This window comes from Coloeus monedula (assembly GCF_965178545.1).
Source record: "Coloeus monedula genome assembly, chromosome: 6".
NCBI lineage: Eukaryota > Metazoa > Chordata > Aves > Passeriformes > Corvidae > Coloeus > Coloeus monedula.
Genome location: NC_138786.1, coordinates 11,877,197 through 11,902,499, shown reverse-complemented (window position 1 = coordinate 11,902,499; position 25,303 = coordinate 11,877,197). Strand labels below are relative to the sequence as shown.

Sequence of the window (25,303 nt, the reverse complement as noted above, 5' to 3'; positions counted from 1 at the left end):
TTTTTTACAACATATGTAGATTGTCAAATGTTCTTTTGTTTACACCTTTATTTTAAGTTATTAAAACAAAGATCTTAAGTTCCTGTTCCATAATGGCACACACTTTTAATGTAACAGTAGAGGTAGGTCTTTTACTGTGAAGCAATCTATCCTTATGCTTTTTTCCTTAAAAATCGTTCTAAAATGTCACACAGTTCACTATTGTTTGTTTGTCATATTAGTGCATTTGTCAAAGTTTACACAAAATACTGACAAAACCCAGAACTGGCTTGTGTTTTATGGTATTTATCTCAGCATCACACTTCAGTTTTTGAATGCAAGCTGCCAAGATCTCAATTGTTTAAACCAAAGGTTATGCAAACATGACAGCAACCAAATTATTAGAAGACTTTGGATATTCCATCTTCTTTCTGCTTTAGAAATGACCATATGCAAAAAATAATGAGGCTCTTACAGCCATTCATTAGTAATTTTTATGCAAATTCCTGTAAAATCAAACACTTAGAAGCTTCATAAAAGTCCTTATAGAAACAACAAACCAGCTGTCTATACATCATGTGTCTCCTGGTGGTCAAGGCAGCACACCTTGCTCTGCCTGGGCCTATCACTTGAAGGGTGAAGTGCTGGAGAAGGAAGATCAGAGACCACATTACAGAGGCACTCCTTTTCCTAAAAATACACATGTGCACGTGTGGCCACAGCAGTACAGTCACTGCAGGGTACAGCAAATCAGTACCATGCAGTATTCTGTCACTTATTGTACATGTAAAATGGCACTCAGAGCAGATGAAGTCCATGTACACATACCCAACAGTGTTATACACGTATCTAGAGGGAACTATGGACCTGTACTGTAATACACTTTATAAACATACATAATAGCTAAGATAAAACCAAAATTCCATGTGTCACTTCCTTATTTTTATAGATATAAAACCTGTAAAAAGAGAAGTCATCGATTTCACATAGCTTATTATATTAGCAAAATGCCTATTCTTTCCAACATGAAAGACTTTTTGGTTTGGTTTGTTTTTCACTACCTTTCAACAGTCCACCTCTTTCCCAGCCAGGCTGAACAGCAGTACAACACACTTCCCAATCCAGACTCGTTTTATTTACAGCAGTGAGCGGCATACAAACACATGTCTGCTTTTCATCATGACGACCAAAAATATTCAGAACACAGAGTTATTAGGAACACTTGGCAACCACAAGGCCACAATTAACAGTAATGAACACTTCAGAGCAGGCAGAGCTTACCATGTCAACACTCCAAGGAGCTACATGGTTTCAGTGAGATACCTGCATGTGAGCAAACACAGCGAAGCACATCCTGCACCACCAGCAAATGTGAGAGGGTTGAACAAAAGGCCAGCAATAAGGAGACATCCACGAAGAGTAAAGCCTGAGTAAAGCCTGCTCCAGCTGCCCAACAGCTCAGAGACCCATCTGGGATGGGTGGGTTTGTACCACCCTCCCCATCCATGCCAGGGAACTGCTCAGGGAAACTTCCTTTGAGCCCCAAAGCTCCTCCTCCAGCCAGAGGAGCTTCTGGGGCCACTGCTCACATGTAGTTCTGCTTATTCGTGTATTAAAACCAACACCCCGCTACCATCTGATATTTGTATAAAATATTAAGCAAAGACCCTTAAAACAAGGCTGAACCTGCTCTGGTAACTGCACAGAACTGTAACTAAGGCATGAACAATATCCCCACACCCTGCGGTCTACAAATCAAGTTGTATCTATAGCGAGTTATACCAAGAGAAAGTAGGATGCTAGCACATTTTTATTCCAGCAGTTTTGATCCCTTTTCATGGTAGCAGCAAGAGACCTGGAGCAAACCAGGGGATCCTCTGCAACCAGAGCCCTCCAGATGCATGGTGGAAACACACATACATTCACACTCTGAACAGGCTGCTCTGACCAGAGCAGGACTTGGGGATTATTTTGACTTCTGCTTCCTACTGGGTTTATATTTAAGAGCATGTATGTCTCTCTGTAGCAGACATGGATCTCTGGATCACCCCTGTGCTCATGCACGCACTTGCACATGTTATACATTGAGGGGAGGAGGAAGTATGTGAACACCACATGTTTTGGTGAGAAGCCAGGAGGGAAGGGAGCAAATTTGAAGGCAGACGCAGGAATGGACAGCACACCATGGGACTCTCATTTCTGCTAATCCCTCTCTTTTCCTTTCCTTAAGTAACTGTCTTGTGCAATAGTTATGTGGGGTAGGTCCATGCAGAAGTCAAGATTAACAAAAGTAGGGTCTCGGAAGTCTGCAGGACAACAGCAATTTAGGAATTTCCCTGCCACACACGAGCTCATTCCTGAACAGCACTGCTGGCACAGCCCCAGTGTGAAAAGCAGACATGGTTTTCCATTGCCTGGTCATCAAAAACCCATCCTTGCTAAAACCACAGAGGCAGTTTAGCACAGCTGGACACAACTCCCCTGGGGCATGGATACACATGCAGAACCAGCCAGACACCTCGCTGGGGACACCACTGTGCACACTCATGTCCCCAAGGATGCAACAAGGAATTACCTGGACATTGTCACCTACACAGGGAGAGTCCTGGCCCAAAGAATGGTTACTGCCATGCCAAAGGGGTCACCTCCCCTGACACCTGCAGTGTAGGCACTGCTGACTGGCCTTCCAGCAGGGGTAGGAAACCTGGCAGTGCTGTGACAGCAGCACACACACACCTACTCCATGATACAGATACACACAGGTAGCCCTGCAAAGAAAGAAACTCTGTTTTCTGGGTTTCACAAAGAGATACCCTTGATTGGAATTTTCCAGGACTCCGTGGCTATCCTCTGACATGGGATGAGTATAATGAACAGTATGTTCCTCAGAGCAAAGAAAGGAAAAATGAAAACTGATCAACAATACAATCTTTTACAGTGTATTTCCTTTTTTTTTCTAGAGAAAGTATGCGAGTACTATCAGTTCAATATCAGTGCCACGATATTCTGGTACTGTGCAATCTCTTGGGAAAAAGACATTATCAGAAAGATTCAGGAATAGCAACTTCTTTTATTAGGTCCAGAATATTATAGGTGGACCCCTAAAAAGTCAGCAGGATGATAAAGCTGTTATTTCTACTTTTTGGGAATCATGTATCAGAGAAACCAGATGATGTGATCTAAAAAACCCCTACCAAAATCATGTTCAGCACAATACAGAATTAAATATGGAAGCTTGAAGCCAAAGCCTTAAACACTGGAATTTCCTTTTTTTTTTCCACTTAAATAATACCATGACTACACCTAACATGATGAGAAAGATCAACTCAAACTGGTAATAACTGATGAATTAATAGAATTAAGTGTGGTTCTGTTAAACTCCCAAGATTTCTCTTCATATCAGATTTTCTATGTTTTAAAATACCTTTTAATATTTTCAAATGGGGCTGTTTTTCAAACATGAATTCTGATATTCTGCTTCCAGGAATGCAAGTCAAACTGAGTAATAAAAGATAGGTCATGAAATAAAAGTCCAAAAGGAGAGAAATCTACTGTAACCCTCCAAAAGAAAGATGTTTAGCAACATAGTTTTCAACATAAAATATGAGAAATGCTAGTTCATGTAACCTTCATATTGCCAAGAATTTGAATCATATGACACACACTCCGAGCTGGTTTTCTCTCAGGAATAATAAAATCTTTCTTGTTATTGGACAGTATTTGCAAACCTCTGAATTCTGAAAACTCACGGATAGGTTTTTAAACTTTATCTTATTATAACATTATAACAGATTACAAGACAAAAGTTTTTGGCTTAAGAAAAATAAATTTAATATTATTTATAGCATGCCACTGTCTTTAATTTTGCTTATCAAAGTTTCTTTCACAACAGACTGCATAGTAAGTGCTATGAAGAGGCCCTTATTACACCAAAGCGATATAGAAGAATTGCAAGCAAAGTTCTAGAGGCAAAATAAATCAATATTATCTTCCATCTGCTTTTGGCCAATGTTGGAGAATAGATCATGGCCCAGATGTGGCTTTGTTGCAACCTAATACAGGTTACATTTTTAATTTTGTCTTGGTTGCTACTAAGACTTCCTACAGTTGTGTTTCATACTGTATACTACAAGTATACTTTTAGAATATCCAATCCAATCTATTTGAAAATAAAGATAAACATCTGGTTATTGCCACTTTGAAAAGCCACAGTGATCTATCAGAAACTACCTAAAGCTCTGAAACAATGACTAATTAGTCTACTATTATTCTCTTAGTTATAGTGGTACTACATGTGTCTATTCACACAGATGTGACATTGGAGCAGGTCCTAAACCAGTATCAATGCCTGTGGAACTCTCAAATTAAATGACATCACAGGAAGACCTCACTCCTTTCCTGCAGCTAAAGACCAGAATTTTGGGAGTATTTACGTATTTATCAGTTTTATGCACATTTTTCCCATCTAACCACATTTAGATTAAGAATCCAGATGTCTGGGGCAGATGTGTTTTCCAATTTGACTCACATTTGCCAAACAAAAGCATTAATATGCAATTAGGCAATATTACTGACCAACATCCTACAGAGGCAGTGTTGTACCACAACATCCTGGAGCTCTTCCTTTGAGATGAAAAGTTTTATCTGTTCCAGCTACCCAAGGAAGGTGTCTCACAGTCCTGCATTATCTGAAGAGAATCTTTTCCCAGAAATAATTGTTTTAAGGAAGATTCATTGCTACTGTTAAATATTTTATGCAAATTGTTTCTAGTATCTTTTTAATATGAAAATTGTTTCAGATTATCAAATACCATCCCCCCCAGTGTCTTCAGGCCTCTTCTTGCTTTTTACTACCACTTCATCAAATTAGGTGCTACTTCATTTCAAAATACACTGTTCACTTGCTGCTGCCAGAAGAAAGTCAGAGAGACAACTGAAATTCTGGATAGATCATGATTGCAATAAATGAATGGAGAAATATGCAAATTGAGCCATGATTTCTAAAGAAGTGTTAAAAATACAGTGTGTTGCTGAAAACATAATTACATAGAAGTGTTTCCCTGCTAAAAAAAAAGGCTCTTCAGTTGCAAAAAAAAATTAGGTGTTTTTTCTCTGAGATGTCAGCAAATGTCATGATAGAAAATTAAAACAGAAAGTAAAACGTTTGAAATAGCAATTTATGTGTAACTGCAAATTTTTTTGAGGTAACCACAGCAGAGAAAAGCAAGTATAAATGAAAGTGTGTCTAGAACTATAATTTCACACTTTTATCTGTTTGGTATCTGTTTGAATGAACTGAACTGTCAATCAATATATCAAGCTTTCACAACACTGCAGATGTTTTTAACAGTAATTAAGTCATATAACATACAGAACAGAACATAATGCTCCTGCTCCTCTATCAAAGGCATTAATCACTACTGTAAGACAGGCTGATTTAAATGTTAGCCACAGTACATGATTTATCAGGGAAAAAGTCTTACCCAGGGGATGACAATAAAGTTTTCAGCAAGTGGTCAGTGACAACTCCGAGCAGAGATAAAAGCAAGTAACTGGGGATTTAACTGCCCTCATCAGAAGATATCTGCTTTAATGAATGACCAGTACAATCTCCATGTAATTTTGATCTTCCTTACTACTAAAATCCATCAGAAATACTTCTCCCATTTCCATTTCAGCAGCAGTAATTGTCAATACTTCTCAAACACAGGAAAGCACGTTTTTAACATTTCAGTACTGACTTGCTGCACATTACCTTACTTTAACTGTATTTGTAAGGCCTCCTACAGTCTACCACAGCTGCCAAATTAGACAGATTAGTATGAGACTCTAACACACTATTCCACAGATCATAGGCCTGTTAAAATTGGCAGGTTCTGCCTGTTACCAGTTGAAAGAACAGTTTGAAAGAATGCCTCTCTTGGACTGAGAGAACTCAAGCCGACAACCACCAGAGATGTGGCAAGCCCAAGTTTTGCCATCTCTACAGAAATGTGTAAAATACCACCCTCACTTCCTCCCCATTGCAAAATGGCTCGATCAGATACTTGGGGAAATACAGCCTATGTCATTGTTCACTAAAATAGCAATTCACTTGAAGCAATAGTAAGAATATTCTATTCCTCTTCCTTAATCTCTTCTCAAGTCCTGTGGTAGCAGAAAGATACGAGACCAGCAATAATATACATGGTGGGATTATTACAAGCATTTTGTTAACATACTGCTCTTCATGCACAAAATGAATATAGAGAAGCTCTGAAAAAGGATCTGACCTTTACTTTAATGGACTGCAGTAAAACGAGAGAATAGATTCTATTAAATGAAAAAACCTGACACTAAACAATCAGAAAAATCTTAACTAGCAATGGAGGGCTCTGCATTAGACTAGCAGAGTGCAGTCTTCCTGATTTTCTAATGCACAGCACTTCACAGCGAGACAAAGAATTCAGTCCAAAAGACACTTTGCAGAAATGGCCATCCTGCATCTCTTGAAATTCTTAGATTTTTGTGTCTTTTAACAGACACTGCTTAAATTACTTGGTCTTACGACCTGCAGCCAAGAGAATTCATGTGTCTACAGCAAAATGCTGACTTGCTGAGTTTGCAACAATTCACCGTATCAGTTTGCAACAACTTCTTTCATCAATAGCAGAGGTTTGGTGGCTGGAGAGCATCAGATTTCCCACCTGGAGGAGTAGGTGAGACTGGTGTGTCCCAGGGCAAACCATGGGACTGGAGCTTGCTGCACACACGTCCCCATTCAGCCCAGTGTGTCCAGCAGGAAGCCAGGGCTCTGCCCACCCTGTCACCTCTGCCAGGGCATTCCCTTCCCTTCCTCTCAGCTGTTGCCTCCAGACACAGCAGGATTTCAGTTTGCATCTTGCAGAAGCCACTGGGAACATGCAGTAACATTAACAGAAAAATCTGGTGGTATTCTACAATTCCAGTTTCTACAATTTTCTACAAAAAAGTTCCTACAATTCCACTAGTTCAGTGAGTACTGCAACCTAACTCTCCCCAAAAACCCCATCAATAATTAATGCTGTATTTCCCTAAAGCTTGACTACATCTCCAGTTAAGACCACATTTCTTAAATTAGGTTTTTGTGTCTTTTAACAGACACTGCTTAAATTACTTGGTCTGTGACCTGCAGCTAACAGAATTCATGTGTCTACAGCAAAATGCTGCCTCACTGAGTCCCCCTGCAGCAAGGGCAAACTTAAGTAAGTTCTTCATAATGTGCTTTTTTCTTGAATTGATATGGGGAAGCTCCGAAATGTCAAAATTTACACATTGTTTCAAATAACACACTTGAGCAAAGTGCACAGACAAATTGTAAATCATGTTTTTATCTCAATAAATAACTTCATCTGTCATAAAAGTAGATGTTAAAAATACTTGTTTCTAACTCACTGCCCAGTGTCAGGAGTTCAGATATTTTCATGCTGACCAAGCTTATTCCTAAGAAATGAAAACTTTCATTGCATATTTTCAAAGATATGAAAATATTCTTGGGGGAGACAGGAAGGGGAAGGCATAGAAACTGTGCCTCCTTATTTGATCTCTTTCCCCTGCCTGATTTGAGTTATATTTGCTAGTTTGATTAAGAAAACAAAAGCCTATTTTAATTTCAGTAACTCTTCAGACACATTGATTTCCTTGAACTTAAGGTCCTTCTTGGGCCTTCAAATCAGCAGGATGGAAAAAAATTTTTTCTTCCAGGGCAAAAATGGCTTTTATTATTTTATTAAAAGGTGGAATCAGTATTTCTTTCCTCAGAAAGTCAAATTTCATTCTCTTCTGATATCTGCTTTCTACTAAGATACAAAAGTAAAGGGGATTTGTATTTTGTTCCTATTGCCTAAAAACATCTGGATACTTTTTTAACCCAGAAATGGTAAAAAAAGTAGAAGCAAAATCTGTGACACATCTAGATAATCCTGCTTTCTGGTTTGAAAGAAAATTTCTAACTCTGGAATACCCAGCAGGTGCAATATTCCATTAGTCATGATTTTGGACAGAGAAATAGAGTTTCATAGACAAATTCAATTTTTCTTCCAACTCTAAGGCTAAATTTAGGGCTTGGAAAAGGTGAAGACCTGTGCCAAAAAGCAGATTCTACGTGCTGTGTAATTTTAGCCAGTCAACTTCAGTTCTCATCTGCTGACTGCAGGTGATTTGCTCCTAAGACCACTGCTCAGACAAAGATGAACTTCTTTCACAACAGTAGAAAAATATCTTACTGTGAACAGTCAAGAAATGCAACACAACAAAACTTGCATTTGATGGTGACCTGAGGTAGCACTTGCTCAGTCAGTGTTAATTTATTTCCACACTTCAGTGAAAGCTGCATTTAGCACCCACCTTTTAAAAAATGTGGATCAACAAACTGCTGCAAAACAATTTAGGTAGTTTTTAGGTTAGAGAAGAGTGGGACTAAAATACTAAGGCCTCCATCAAATCCAAAATTTGATACAATAACTCAGACAGGGTCAACAAAAGAGAAACCAAATGTGATCACATTACAAATGAAGAAAAAATACTACTACATTCTCAGACAGCAGACTGAAAACATGTAAGTCTATAAAGTATTTCAGATGATGCATTGAGAACAAGTGAAGGTAAAACAGACCAATTATTGAAATGAAAGTCAAAAGAAGTCACCCACATATTTTGCTTTCATATGTAGCTGCCACCATAAGTTGGTGCTTATTCAGCATATAATAATTTGTCAGTAGAATTAACTTTGGAGATGAACTGCAAACACTTGCAGTGAGTCTCTGACAAACTAAAATGTCACTGTGACAAGCAGAACTGCTACCATGAGCTACAGAAGCAGAAAACATGCTTTCTTCTTAAACTACGTGATGACAAAGACGACAAACTTTGTTCTTTTCAACTGAACAATGGGTGATAGAACTTTTAGGAATGCTGGGTTGAAAATTACTTGGAAAGGCCAAGACCCACTCATTAAAAAAAGCACTTCAAGCCATTAAGTTATATCATTTCAATACTTACCAAAACTAAACTGTATCTAAATTAATAATAATGGGAACAGTTTTCTTTCTGCATGTCAGGAAGAACTGTACACACCTGAGTGTTTTGTCCTTTATTCTTTCAACAACCAAATATCTTAAATCCACCATCAAGTAGTATCCGCTACATCACTGTAGGACATGGTCCAGTAATTTAATTATTTTGCTTGCCCACAGCCCTCCAAGCAATTTTGCTTATCCTCATAACAAGAGAAAGACAATCAAGGCCAAAGCCTTGACACACTGTACCTGCAAAGCACAGTTCATCATTCTCACAATGTAGTCAAACTGCTGATGGTCCAGGATTGCTCGGTTTTCTTTAACGTGCTGGCCTAGCTCCTGGGTCAGGCAGTGCCGAGCTGCCTTGCCTTTCAGGGCTCTCAGAGCTGCAGGCAGGGTCTGCAGAGAAGAACATCTCACTTAATGCAAATGAAATTAAATGGCACTACTCATACTGAACAGCATTCATTCATTTTCTTATTAAGAAACTGCAAATGACAGTAAAGAACAACTTTGAAAATTGCCCATTAGCTTGAATATCAAACTTTCACAAAATGGTTGATTTAGCCTGAGTTACCAAGTACTAAATTTCCCCCCTTTTTCTTTTCCAAATGCATTAAACAGCATTTCTCACCTATATCTGTAAATAGAAACCATTTAATATGGACAGGCATTGAATGGATGTGAAATCAGAAATGGATTACTGTAGATGAAATCAAGTGCTCTGTTCTGTACAGCCAGGCTAGGACTGGAGCTTGCCTATTGAGGCTGACCAGCACATTTTCTGATAAGCAATGAATGGCAAATGGGTTTAGAGGTGTCATACCTCTCATAGCAATGAGGCCACTGGACTGTCATGCAGTTTATCCCAAACCAGTGCCAACAGAATATTTATATCAAAGTTTTAAAGATGCAGCAAATGCTACAACAGTATTTATCAGCTGTGGCCCTTTAGACTGGAGGTAACACATAAGTAAAGAAGAGGCAGCCTATTGGCTAAGGACAAATTTACCATATATAGGGACAAAAAACCCACTGAACTTTCCCAAGTGCCTGGAAATTGAAAGAGGTTAAAAACTACTGTGATCTGCTTGGAGCAAAACTCTTAAAGAGTTATAGACTTTATTAGGACTTTTCCCACGTGCATTTTGACACCATAACTCAAGCAAAGCTCATTTTCTATCTTGATCTGCACAGGCTCAGAGATATACAGGTCATACTTCCCAGAGAAATCAAAACATTTCTTAAAATAATTTTACAGTCATTTTCATACGTAGAATTAGATTTGATTGTAAGTTTGAGTGATTGTTCTAGAATCAGTAACTGAAAACTCTATGAACAGAATCTACAAAACCCGGCAACTTCTTAATGGAGAGAAAATAAGAATGTCGAGGACGACAACTCACTAGCACATTTCAGTGAAGACAGACATGCCAAATATTTATATGCATCTCTGAGTTCTATCAAATTACTGATTTTTAAAACCAGCAAAGTTGACTGTACTGAAAATTTCCAAAGAGCATTGGCTGTTAAACACTGAAGCATATATGTATGCCTTTTGTTTGCATTCCTTCTAATTAATGCTGCTAGACCAAAATGCACCCATCTCTTTTTAAAAAAAATTATGTGGACAATACTACTTATAACAGTAATAAATTTTGCAAAAAGGGTTTTCAACTCACCCATGTAGTATTAGAAACAGGTTTTCAAATCCATTAGCCTCATATTACACACAATATTGCACTTAGATGATTATTTTTATTGCTTACTTCATTCATTTAAGTGGCCAAAATAATCCTTAGCATTTGAAACAAGACTTCAAAATGTACTTTGTGATTAGGCCAGTCTCCATTTGCTCATTAACAGAACAGAGAGTTATTTGGGAGAATTAAAATTTCATTTTATTACCTTTTCAGTCTCCAAAAATTTGTTTTCAAAAATGAACGAGATGCAGTTTCTAACAACTTCCAGCCTTTGAGCACTGTTGAAAACTGTGCTTCCTTTTTCCATTATGGAAACTATGAAAAGAAAGAAAAAGAAGAATATACATGTGTGAAATTACTTCTGCAAGAACCACAAAGAATACCACAAACTTCTTTAAAAAAATAATCACTGTGTCCTCCCTTTTATTCTATTAAGCAAATACCCCTAGTAGGCAGATGAGATCACAAGATACTACATCTTTGGTTTTCCTATACCACCTGAAGAGGAGAGTGCTCTGAATTTTAACAGGACTAGTTGATTCTCTTAACTATTTGTTCTGTTTGTCTCATACAGGCACAAAGAGATTATAACCTCTAACATACTGGTGAAATACCTAAATAAACACAAATTAATAATAAATATATGTGTGTGTGTTCTGCAGTGAGCTACACAGCCTTGCATATTTTGTAGCAGTAGACAACAATTTTTAGATGGCCATGACAAGAATTCTGCAACACGGAATAAAACCTGACAAACCTTTTATCTAGATTCCAGATTGCTGAGATCTTATTTTCTTAATGCACTGTTTTGCTCTTATTTTTCAAGAAAATTCAGAATGTAAGAACTAACATTCTCCTTTTCTCTGTAATATCAAATAAATAGTATCTAAATGCAGAACATGCCTTTCTAGTAGATAATGAGCTACTTATATCCAAGGATTCTGAGACACAGTTCAGCAGAGAGTGTAAGTATGAAAGCTGTTCCTCAGGAAAAAAACAGCAAACCCCCTGTTTGACACAGAAATTGACTTATTAAACTTCTTAAAAAAACCCTTCTCTTGCAAATAGCCTTTTGAAGAAAGACAACAGAATACAACCACACCGCCTTTAAATTTTTTAAGTACCAGATTCAATGATACAGTCAACAGCAAAGGCAGGTGAAGAGAGTGCACCCTCTTCTTACATAAACCCAAAGAGAAACAGGCCTAGGCAGGGCCTCAAGAGGCCATCTAGTTCACCCTGCTGTCCCTAGACAGGATCAACACTATTTATGTTATTTCTCATGTTTGTCTAATATGTTCCCAATGTTCTGTGATAACAGAGACTCTGCGGCTTCACAAGAACTCCACTCAACTGCCTCACAATTCTCATTTTACCATGTCTTGCTGACAAATAACTCTATTTCTGTGCTGCAATTAAACCCATTATTTCTTATCATTACAGATTATTCCCTTTCTTTTTCTAACTGTCTCTTGTATAATTGAAGCCCATTATGTGTGCCCTCAGTCTCCTATTTTTCAGTCTAAACAACTCCCCATCTTTCCTTGTAGGTCACATTCTCTGGACCACTGGTCATTCCTGTTGCTTTCTTATGGACTCCCTCCAACAGAACCAAAAATGGAGACAGTCTTTCAGTGTCCAAAAATGGACACAAACACTCCAGCTGAGGTCTAACTGAGCACAATGAAAAGATTTCTCCATGGGGTTCACTGACTGCGCTCCTGTTTATACATCCTACTAAGATGTTTGTCCTTTTTGCAGTAGCTTGATATAGTTGGGTCATGTTTGCCCTATGGTCATTAACGTTCCCAAATTAATTTCTGAAGAGCTGCTGCCTAGTCAGCCGATCATGCCTATGCAAGTGCAATCCCTTATTTGAAGAAAAGCAGCAGAGGAGAACAAAACTCAATGGAGTCTTGTGGTTAGATATCTAATTTTTAAAGATGGATTTGAATTCTGATCCCATCCTTCAAAAGTTTCACAAGCTCTGCCAACTTCATGTGCAAGTTTACTAACCATACTGGTTTATGCCATCATTCACATCGGTGAGTATGACTATGACTAATAGAACTTTGTGGCATTAAAATGAAAATTTGCAGGCCTACAATGTCCACATCTGCTCTTTATGTTTAAATATAGGTATATTTATTTTGAGACAGATGCCATCTTTGCCCTTTGCCTTTTTCCAGTAATTTACATGTCTCTCACTGGTATCAAAGGAGAAACTCAAATGGTTCAAAGCTTGGTTCAGCCAGTCCTACAAGTGTCCTACGGTGATATTTAACAGGCCTAGGTGAGTAGACAATATCTAGTTTAATTGTTCAATGCAAAATCTAATTCAGATCATATAGTTAGCAGTTATGCCCCTCACTCTCTGGATGTTTGACTTCTTAGTAAAGGCAGATAAAAACTAGCTTTTAAAACTGCAAAGGCAAACACCGAAGTCTACGCACCAGAGTTTGCTATGATCACTAAAAATACAGCAGTAACATAAAATTGGGAGCAACACATTGCAGTCATGCTAATTATCCATGAGAACCAGGTGAGGCAGGGAACAAGTGAACATACCCACAGGGGGACCCGCTGGAACCACGCACTTCTTGTCCCCCCGCGTGGCAGGAGGGGCACCCTGACTCCTGGCCAGCCCTTCCTGGAGGAGCTCCTGCACCCGGCCCTCGTTGATCCGCGGGAAAGGCAGGATGTGAACCCGCAAGTGGGAGCCCTCCGTGGGCCGTGGAACTTTCTGGAATGCTATGTGGGGATTGGGGTTCTCCTGCAGGTCAGAAGTAAAAGGTCAAACACAAAATGAATCACGCAGTGTTACCATCTGTCTCATCTAGTTTTACTGATGTTTGGAGAATCTCCCCTATCTGAAAGATTCAGAAGTCACATATCTAATGAAGATGACTAATAAAACGTTTCATGATCATATCACCCTTGGCTCATTAACATTTCCAACTTTGTTAAAGGCTTTTATAAAATTATTTTTGTCGATGTGCAGAATTCAAAATGAGAGCAAAAGAAAAATCACTGCTTAACTTAAGTTGATTTTATGCAGTTTAATGAATATTAAGAAATTGAATGTAAATTAATGTGACAGTCAAGCTCTTCATTAGAGAGACTATCTACCACCATGCACAGGATCACACCTCACATTTTCAGGGGTGTAGTAATCAAACAAAATGGGGTATTTTCATCTCTTCATTCATACCAGAGTTACCACTAGTCACATCTGAATTCACTGATGTTCAATTTTACTCTATGCTGTTACTCATTACTGGCTACACACCACTGCCAAAGAGTGTTATCCATCAATGAGGTTTCTCTTGTAAATGCGCAGTAAGTTTGGAAGAAAACTTGTAAACAGGAGCTTAAAACTGTTGTTTACAGGAGCAAAAGACAACAAGGAGATCAAATGCATCAACTTGAGAAACAGCAGCCAAAACAGAGCAGCTCCTTAGCCACATGCATTCTCTGCAAAGGAAAATTTAACGGAAACAGCCAAAAACCCAGGGGGGGTGTGAGAGCAACAGACACCAGGAGAAGCAAGGGAGAGAAAGGGAACACAGTCTCAGGAGGGGGTAACAGAGGACAGAGGGCAGAAAATGCCAGAAAAGGAGAATAACTTCCACAATTCATTTCAATGAGAGGAGAGATTCAGAGGAAATACACAGGAAAAGTTACTTGAATCTTGGACATCACAAATGAATGTCAGATGTACATGCTATTAGGCTAATTAAAGGTCTAATGTCTTGGATTTTCCACTTGTACCAAGGCTCATGCCAACATTAGCTCTCCTCAACAGATCTTGTCTCTCCCGTGTGTCTAAGCTACAATATTACAACTATTAAAACTGTGAAACAAGATGTCAAAATACATCATGCAGTCAGTTTAAAATCAGACAGCTCTAGGCACAACTTAAAGAAGCAGTGTTACTCATCACCTATATTTAGTCAAAGACAGGTGCATGCACAACTACTAGAAGTCTGACTTCTCAATGCACAAAGTCATTGACTTAATGATTATCAGTGTGTGCTCCAGTGAAGCCACTGACTTGGTGGTAGTGAAGGAGCAGGTCAGTCACAATGGTATAAATAAATCTCATCATCAGAAAAGACACACAGAACCCAAAAGACACCCCCAAACACCTCAGAACTTAGCAGTATTTGGAGTTCTTGTGGGGTTTTTTACAGAACTGTAGTTGCAAACCACAGTTTTGGGGCAGTGGGACAAAGAAAAGAAAGGGTGACAAAGGTGTCAGCTGATGGTGTAACAGATAATGAATGCTCTGTGGAGTCTGAATAACCACACAAGTGTGAGGGGGAGGGAGATCAGCCTATGCCAAAAAAGCCCACAAACCCCAAAACAAACAAAAAACCCCAAACCCACAAACAAAAAAAACTCACACCACAACCAGCTAAAGATATGGTACGAGATTTTATAAAAGCACTATGTAAAATAAACATGATATGAAGGCAAAAATTAAACTGGAAATGGTGTTGTAGGAAACCTAAAGAGTACAAGAAACAGGCTGTAAAAAATGAAATAGTGCTTGCTGAGCACGCAAACCATGGGGACTGGGTCACACAGCAGGAAAGAACTGCAGAAAGTACACATTATGCCAAATTGGATGTATGGTTTTCATATGGAAAACTGTTGAGAGGCAAGAAAAGAGATGTATTTGGCATGGACGGCTTGCAGCAGAGAAAACAGCAGTTTATAGACATTATGTGCATACACACTAAAAATAGATAAGTAGTTGTAGGTATGTGTAAATCAATATTAAGCATCAATAAATCAGTACTACTACACTGAATTGCCTTTGCATCTACAAAATTATAGATCGTTAAAAGTTCTGGGGTTTTTTGCCACAATGTAGATGATGACTACCACAAGCAGGCAGTTCCATTTTCTGGAGACTGGATCTGAGAAATAAGAATTTTCAACATTACCATCTCAACTCTACAGATGCAGCAGGTACAGACAACTTACATTTTTGAAGAGCTGTTCTGCAAGTTCTCTAACATGCTTTATCATTTTTGGTGGATTGCCCTCTTCAGCTTTAATTCTTTCGACTTCAAAGGCTACCAACTTTTTTTTTAAAAGAAGAAAGAATAAAAATGTTGATAATTCAACTAAAAAAACTGTTTCCTATTTAAGTTATGAAATGTTAATCTTAAATTGAAACCAAGAAAAGAAAGCTGAATGCTGAAAAGTGTGTGATGTCACGCTGCTCTGGAACATGAGACATTTTCAGTTTCATATGCAGTGTTTGTTACCAGACAGAAAGTCCTGCATACCTAAACCAGTTTTTTTCACACTTGTATACCTCAATCCATATTTCTCATAGGTACTACTACTACAACACAGAATTCATATCAAATTCCAGTTTTACTCTACATTCAACTCAAAGCCAACACAGTAAAAACTATGGCATTGCATTGTTGGATATGTATTTAATGTAATATTTCTCAATGAGTTTGTAACATTTCATAGAATATAATTAAATTCCTCAAAATAATTCTTTACAAGCACATGCTATGTATTATGAAGCTGCAGACCTGACTATAGGAACCGCATTAACAAAGTTTATACAACTATTTAACTTCATACATATGAGGGGGCATAATTTTATGGAAGTAAGCTAGAAATATCTCCTTATCAGAAAATAAGAGCTGAGATGATTAGTATAAACTTGACATAATAAACAGTGGGGATTCAGAAGCATTTCAGTAGTTTTTCCCATGCTGAAATACCACAGGTACACTGCAATTTACTTAGGAATACAGAAACAGTTTTCACCTCATCAAAAAGATCACAGGTCCTGAAAGGAGGACCCCTCTCTGACACAAAGCCAGCAAATGCCATTCCATTGAGGACTTTGGTTAGAAAGTCATTCTCAATTAAGCCTCGCTGGCCCAAGAAGGCTGCCTGCAAGAAAGACAGAAAGAAAATGCACTTTTTTATTAGCATCAAAATTACAAGCAACTACAGCTTTTACAAACTACCAGTTAAACATTTTCACCAGCCTATCAGTATCACTTATACTAGTAAGTGGTACTTTCTAATTAAATCTTTTACTATACACAGTACCTTTTTATACCTAAATTCAGAAATGGAAAGCTGAAGCACACATTTTTTAAATCGCACAGGTAATAAGAACTAGTACCTTCAAGCAATGTCATCTTATTACATACAGAGGTTTTCGAAATTCCACAATGATTCCTCAAATGTTTATTTGTATTAAATTTAAATGTTAACTCTGTTGTACAGTTCATTGCTGTCCCTGTAATTAGTCTCACTAAAACATGCTGATATTGTGCTATGCCAAAATGATATGCTTACCACATGTAGATAATTTTATTTACATTTTTAAACTTTACCACTTGTTCAAAAGGCAGGCTTGTGGGAATAACATGGCACAAAGGAATACTGTAAATACACATAACTGCTCCTCCTTTACCTTATGGAAGTGAATGACTGGCTCAGCATGAATTCTGATCAGCTGAAGACAGGACCGGTATCCTTGGAAAAGCTGTGCAAACAGCCTAAGGAAGATTGCTCGCACTTCTTTATCCTGAAAGCAGTCATTGAATATGCTGTCAAAACACCTTTCTCCACACTTGCATAGAACTAAATGAGAAATGCCTACAAATTCATCAGTGTAGCAGTGCAGCACATGAAGCAGAGATACTCGTAGAGGTCTGAGGTTGTCTCATAGAATGGTTAGGGCTGGAAGGGACCTTAAACACCACCAAGTTCCCCTGCCCTATCCTCAGATGGCCATGACAGGTTCTGTACAGTCATCCCTCACCCCTGCTGATCTTTCCCATGCCTGCACCGCAGGCTCTGGGCAACGCCAGGGCAATGGGGGAGTGCTCATGTGGTGAACCACACAAATCAACTGCTTTGAAAGAGACCTGATGTGAAATAAAGGAAAGAGGCTATTTTAGCCTGGATTTATTCCCTAAAGCAAGTGTGGCTTTGCAGCGGTACACAAACATTGTCTTCAGAGTGAGCATGGGCAGCAAGGAATAACAGGAGCCTAAGATGGCACTGCTGCTTGGAGGAGCCAGGCTTGGAGCATCCCACCACAGCCACCAGCTGAAGCTCTGCCAGATGAGCAGACTGCTCCAGGTTTGCCCAGCTACTTGTCTAGGACTCTTCCAACTCACATCTTCACTTGCCAACCTTCTGCTGCCAAAATAAGCCAGAGTTACTTTAAAAAGTTTAAAATAGTAGGTCTTTAAACTTCTGGTTTATTTACTTGAGTAAGAGAGTGCTTACATATGCACTACCATGTTAATGGAACTGATGTGGACAGATGGGGCAGACTTGGGGCAGTGACATCTCCATGGGGCCCAGATGCCACTAAAGACTGACATCAAATCCTGTGCCACCCTATTATTTTATCTCAGCAGCCATGTCAAAAACCTGAGGTCCCAAAAATTGTTTTATGACCTGAGGTTTTATGGTGTCTCAAAAGATGTTTTAAATAAACTCTAATTTTAACAGCAAAGAATATTGTATTTACTATCAGGTAACCAGCTAAAACCAACTAACAAGCAAATATAAACTAAGTAAGTTACAGCCTGTAACTTACTTTAAAGAGAAAAGGTATATAGAAGATTATATAAAGCTGGAATATATTACTGGAGTATTTTACTAGATGTCTGTTTATTCTTCATTGCAACATGATCAGTGTTGTTCTATTTTTAACTTAAATTTTGTATGGGTCACTTTACTGACAGATATGCTCATTTTCTGCTGCTCTCTAGGATTTTAACAGGTCCATCTGTACCCTGACTTTTTGAACTACTTGAAAACATGGTAATTTCTTTCAGATTTCAACATAACTCTTACTTTGATACAAAATGATATTAATTTATAACTTCCCTATTCAAAGTGAGATCTTAGCAGAATTCTACCATTAATTTAGATGACGTCTGGATGACATTCCCTGCCTTCAGCAATTAAAAATCCCAATCTTAAGCAAGAAATAAGTACAAAAAATACATTGTACCACCTAAGAGTTTAACATTTTCAAATAGATCTGCACAAAACCCCCCAATGTGTGTTCTTAAAGTGAACTGGCTTTTGGATTTTATAAAACTTCTAACCCATTAGAATGTTATTGGAGGGCAAAATGCATTTCTTTGCTCCACCAATAATACTATAAAGTACATGGAAAAGCAAACACAAATTCTTAAAAGAACATTAGTCTAAAATTTCAACAGTTTTCCACTCAAGAAAGTCAGAAGCAGAAAATAACACAGAAATCTTACCAGCATTTTTGAGTGTGACAAAGCTGTTCGAGGGGGAGGGAATGCATAATCTGCTGTTTCCAAATCAGGATGCAAAACCTAGAGAATTTCAAAACCAAAATCTTTTTCCTTCATTTTGCTGAGAAAAAGATAATTTTTTTCTTCTTCTTTCTCAAATTAATATCCACTGATATGGACTACCTCAAGTAATAAATTGAGTTAAATTGTGAAGACTGTATGGAAATAAAGGTGGAATTAACTTCTCAGCTTCAGGTTTCTACATGTGAGCTAGTTTTCAAAACCTCCTATCACAGTCCATGAAGCTGATCAATACCATTAGGGATTTTAGAGTCAATTCAGCTGAAACAGATTAACAGACTAAAAATTCTTCTTTTCACGATAAGAAGATTTGCTCAGAAGCCTCCAAATAAGGTGATTTCTAACTTATTACAGTGATAGCAAAAACACAAACTGAAGTACTTTTTATGGCGATTCCCTAATGTAGAATCCATCATTCCTGAATAGTGAAATAGGGGCATCACACAAATAAACTTTAAGGCTGAAGGGTTATTAATCTGTTAAATTTCAAGAAAATGTACAGTTGAAATGAATTTATAACCACAGAAAGGCAGCAGAACCAAACAGTAATAACGCTGCTCAAATACTCTTATTAAAAATCATTATAAAGGAAAAATCCCTACCTCTGGAACAGCGAAAAGACATTTTAGATTTAAATTACTGATTAACTTGAACTACAGAGAATAAACTCTTCTAAAACCAGGAATGCTGCATGAATCATTCTATGAAATCTCACTTCCAGTGTGTTTGGAAGCTTAATATTGAAATCTTTCATTCATTACAAACAGGTGAGAGGGTGGGAAGTGGGGATTTTATCCAAACATACCAGAGAAAGTGCCATTTGAGTCTGGTGTAGCAGTGGCTCTGGCAGCTGGGACAGATGAATACATTCAGGAATTTTAATTGTTCCTCCATCCAGGTCTGCTATGATTACATCTAACTGTAAGGGACAAGTATATTATTGGTACTGCACACAGAGAGCATAGCTTAAGAACATAACACTTCAAATTCCATGATCTGCAAATAAGTTAGAATAAACTAATTAGAACAGTACTAACTTTAATGCACAGAATGCTTATGATACAGGAAATACTCCAAATACTTCCTATTACTGAATCTAGCCATGAAAAATTAAATTAAACCAAATAAAATGAAATTAGGCTAAACTTTCAAAAGTGACTTTTGCTTCTCGGTGTTTCAGGTCTGTGTTCAGAGGTTTGAGATACCTAACATGTTGGCTGTTTGCAAAAGAACACAGTGAGGGCACCCATAAGTAAAATCTTGTGTTTCTAAGCACCTCTTAGTAAGTAACCCTGGTTCAGTTTCTCCAAGGACATGCTTAAAAAGGGTAAAATACAGCAATTGAGAACACACTTGAAAATCCTAACTGAATTGCTCAAACTCAGGACAAATAGATGACAAAGCTGGAAATGGATCCATTCCTTCCCCTCCTGTACTAGAATCAAACATTTCCCTCCTCTACTTTATAGTCTCAATGTATTTACAAAAATAATGATGTTTTTTTCTCTTCTTTCTTCTCCTGATTGTCTAGCCTTGCTTTCTACAGTAATATTTTGAACATATGTGAGTTATTCATACAAACATCTCTGAAGCAGTCAGGAGCTCTCTGCAGCTGAGCACCAGAGCAGGCACTGACTGTGGGTGGGCACAAATACTCACAAGCTCGTGAATGTCATTGCGAAAGACAGAATGAACACCAATGATGAAAGGTGTTGGGGAGCTGAGAACCTCCAGTAGCTGTGCAGGAAGAATTGGAATATAGGGATAACTGTGAAAAGAACAAATAAAATAGAATGAAAGCTTCTGACTGTCCTTTCACACAGGGCAACTTTTTTCTTAAAAAAAATTATTATCGTCCTGTTGGTAATCAGGGACACTACAGTTATGGATAATACCTTCATTTAAAAAACATGATTCGGTTTTGGCCATTTACCTACATTTCAGCCTTTGATAAAATATCATTAATAATCAAGCTTTTAAGGAAATATTTTTCTTTCATATTGAAATGACAACTAAACATCATGCACAGAAAACTATTTCAAGTATTGTTTACTTGGTTTGATAATTTAAGAAACTCAGTGTGCTCATCAAAGCAACATCAAGAGCTGGATCTAAATTGATCAATGCATTTCCACACCTAATTTACAGTTATTACAAGTTTACATTCATTACTATTTAAACATTAAGAAACATATTCCAAAACTCAGCTTCCAGTTTTTCCTTCTTATTCTATATTAAAAAGAAGCCTATCTCTGAAATATTTTAAATAAAACAAGCTATTAAAAACCAAGCATGGCTTGAAACATGTGAGTCAGAATTAGATGTCTTCTTCCTAAAGAAACCAAATCAACTGACATGAAGCTTTCCATTTCATAATGTTGGATCCACCTGTGGCTCATAAGAGAGGATCAGTTTGTGGACTTAAATTCATTCTCTGGTGGACATTTGTCAGTGACTTAAAACTCTGATACACACTAATGAAGCTGCTATCTTTGCACCACAGAATCTTTAGGGTTGTGAGTAGGGTTTCTACCCTACATTTGCAGGAGGGATGTTTCTCCCTTAATTGTTTCCAGTGCCATGATGCAAACAGATTTTTATTAATGATGTGTACCGACTAGGACTTGTATATATGATCATGAATAGCTTTGCTTATTTGAACAAATATAGCACAACTCCTTTTCTTTGGGACAATGTAATATAAGTTACAAAATGAGTTATAAAATTAGTTAATGAGTTCAAAGAACCCAAACTTAACTCACCTGTATTTGAGGGGAAACATCAAAGACTCCAGAGCCCTACAGGCATCACTGAGCCTTTGAAAACTTGCTGAGTGAAAGAGAACCTTATTTTCTGTAAGCACGGCACAGAATAAGCTGAGTACATTTTGGATTCCTTAAAAAGATAAAACAATAAGAAATAACTGTAACAACATGCCAAAAAAAAAAAAAAATTACATTAAAATGTACCATTTTCTGGAGGGATTTTCAAAAAGCATATGATAAATGCATAAATTGCCAAGTTCCAAGTTTTTCTACCTTTTATTTAACTACCGCAGCATCCTTCTGTTTTTCAGGTTGCTAAAATACCATCTGAATGTATTTCTATGCTGCAAATATACTGTGCTACATCTCTCTTTCAATACCACTTGAAAGGACTTCCACTTCTCAGCACAAATCCTAGCAATGCTTAATAATGTCTTCAAACAGTATTATGTGCATCTTCTGCATAACCTTCTGTGTATCCAGTACTCAACCCTGGTCACTGATCCAGGCTTAACTTCTAAACCTCTTTGTATCTCCAAGCAGGGGGAAAAAAAATACAATCATACTGCCAAGCTCCAAAGAAAATTACAAGATTCCTAGTGAATATATTAATACTTTATCCGTGGAGAGCATTCCAGGAGTCATGAGGTTAAAAGAGGGCAGTAAGAGAGTAGGTGTCATTATAAAGATACTTTAAGGAAGATCTGAATGTTTTAAAAAGTCCCACTAGATTTAGGGTAAGACTCATGAATCAGATGATGGGATGGTTTTTGGGCTTTTTAAAGACAGTACAATTTACCTAGGAGACAAAGCCATGTGCTTTCAGGGAAAACCAAAAATATATTTCCTTTAAAAAAAAAGTCCCATCCTGAGAAGCAGACATGCCTGACACATGTAAGATATGCTGAAATTTATGAAATTTCCTGAAATATGCTGGAATGTATGATGTTTCCCTGAGGACATGGCTTGTGTTATCAGTAAGACCGCCTGTATTACCTTCCCAAAGCTACTGCTTATCTTGCAATAATGTCTCCCAAAAAGAAGTGTGACTATGGAGAGCCACTATATTCATATGATAATTAACATTTTGGGTTTTTAAAGTAATTTTTATTACATGTTTTGACAAATCGCTTTTCTTCCACGATGTATGCAAATTGTCTTGGCTGGAGTAAAGCTCAGTTCATAAACACAGGGGGACAAGGATTCGGAGAGTGCTGTTTGCAAAAAGAAGACTCAATTCTTAGGATGAACAAGTCAAACAACAACATAACAGCTTGTACTTCCAAACTCCATTCTCCAAGAGTCCTAGGAACCCACACAATGAAAGGCTTGAGACGACTGAGGACAGAAGGCTTTGTTACAAGGCTGAGTGAATTATTGTCGCAAATGTTTGCTATTTTTTTCACTGGCATAGTTAATATTGTGCTAGTAGAAAACAAACTGCTTGGTAATACACATGGTAAAGATGATGATAAAAAGGCCAATTTGTTTCCTCATGTGAATGAAACAGCACCCAGCAGTGAATGGTTAGAAGGGAACTGGAAATAGTGTCCTTTCTTGTGTGCATGCACAAGGGGTATGTACTTATTTGAACACAAGGTTAGAAAGTGCTGCCTGCTTGAAAAAAACCTCAGTAAGAATTCAAAAACTCAAACTGACCCTTTTATGCAAAACTGCCCTAGTTCTTTTCCCAGAAAATTTTAAAGAATATTTTGGAGCATACTTTTTGTTTTAAACTAAGTTTTTGTTTTCATAACAACTGGGCTTCTCACACTTTCACTCCACACCAAATGTCTTAAGACATTTAGGAATACTTATTTTTTAAACATCTGACAATTTTTTCCTACAATCAAGTACAAAGCTTTTCAAACATTCCCCTAAAAACCTATAATGTTTTGGCAGGTATTACCAAGGAAAATAATACCAAAAAACCTCACAAATATTCAAACCATTCGGTACAATGAAATGCTCTAAAAAAGCCCTTCCTGTCATCAAAATACCTATAACTGAAAATTCCTCAAAGAGATGGTTTTCCATTCTGCACATCTTAAAACCCAAACCTGAGTTCTGAAAGGTAAGAGTTCTAAAATATTTTCTGGATTTACTGACTTTAAACTTTGTCTTGCAAGGAATTAGAACATTCATCTACTGAGAATATTCAATTGAAACCAAGCTGTGTAAAAAACCCAGCCTTTTTTGCCATATGATATTATTTTGCTGTGAATGATGATTCAAGAATATTTTAATTCTAACACCTTTAGAAGGCATAAAACTTACCCAGTATCAGCATTTTTAATTTCAAATCTCTTCCGAATATAGACTTCCTCATCAGATACCAAAACAACACACAATTTTCCAGAGCACATAATAACTCAACACTTTTGCAAAAAATGAAGGGGAAATCAGAATTTTGCTTATGTAGAAAGAGGACACCTGCAAGTACTTCATAGTATTTGAACACACTGGACATAGATCACACTGTCTCTTAAGGACGACTAAAATGACACACATTTGTATAAATAATAAAGGTAATCTTCATGTGTAGTGTTAAACTGTATCTCTGATTATTATCTATTTTTACCACTGTAAGAAATGGATTTTGTCAGCATCTTCAGTTTACATGAAGTTCTGGATGTCCAGTCAGTGGAACACAAAGTTTAAATTACTAAGCAGTGATGGTACATTTTGTGAGGCTTTTGTAGTTTCACTAGGGAAATTAAGCCTGGTTTTGCTGCATAGTAGTGGTCACAGATAAAGCTTCAGCTTGTACTCCACAGAGGCATTTCTCAGTGCATCTTAATTAGCATGGATATAATTAAAGATGACTACTTTCAGCAACTATTTCCCACAGAAGAGCTTGATGTCCCACAGCGGAATACACACTTCAAACATTACATCTGGGAGTTGGTCTCCCAGAAGTCCACTACACTTTAACTGGGCATGGAAGGTGAATTTGAAATGTTTACTGTGATATGAATGCACCTGATTCAGCCTCAGCTTTGCTGAGCTAGAGGAAAACGTTGCTTTATTTGCAGAACTTATGGAAGAGACGAAATTTGAGAGAATCTAACACACTTGGACAATAAAACCCAGGCTAACCACTTCCACTGGCTGAAATCTTACAGAGCCCACACAGCTTATTTGTACCAGTGTTTTCCTTCTCTCTCCCTCTTTCTTTCCTTCTTTCTTTCTCTCTTCCTAAATGCTCTGTATGTAATACAGAAAAATATAAAATACATAATATAAAAAAATTCATTGTACAATACAGACACCTAATCTGGAATTGTCTTATTTTCAAGATGATGGCCACTAACTCAATACAAAATTATTGCTCCACACATACTTCGAAATACATCTTTTCAGGAATATCAGCAGCATAACGACTGTAAGGGAAACCTTTGTCTGATAGAATCAAATAAATTATAAGTAGTATGACTTTTGATCACTTTCCTTTTCTA

The 25,303-nt window shown here is 37.5% G+C and overlaps 1 protein-coding gene across 2 annotated transcripts in view; it reads right to left on the bottom strand.

Annotated features, from left to right (window-relative positions):
* Positions 1-25,303, bottom strand: part of SBF2 (SET binding factor 2) — a 234,373-nt gene that overhangs the window by 77,333 nt on the left and 131,737 nt on the right. For both annotated transcript variants that reach the window (XM_082282867.1, XM_082282868.1), the window contains exons 7-16: positions 21,843-21,975; positions 20,740-20,848; positions 19,886-19,999; positions 19,003-19,080; positions 17,181-17,294; positions 16,520-16,648; positions 15,710-15,808; positions 13,286-13,490; positions 10,923-11,032; positions 9,264-9,413 (exon numbers count right to left, since the gene is read on the bottom strand). In XM_082282867.1, coding sequence (XP_082138993.1) covers positions 9,264-9,413; positions 10,923-11,032; positions 13,286-13,490; positions 15,710-15,808; positions 16,520-16,648; positions 17,181-17,294; positions 19,003-19,080; positions 19,886-19,999; positions 20,740-20,848; positions 21,843-21,975 — 1,241 coding nt within the window. The remainder of the gene's footprint in view (positions 1-9,263; positions 9,414-10,922; positions 11,033-13,285; positions 13,491-15,709; positions 15,809-16,519; positions 16,649-17,180; positions 17,295-19,002; positions 19,081-19,885; positions 20,000-20,739; positions 20,849-21,842; positions 21,976-25,303) is intronic.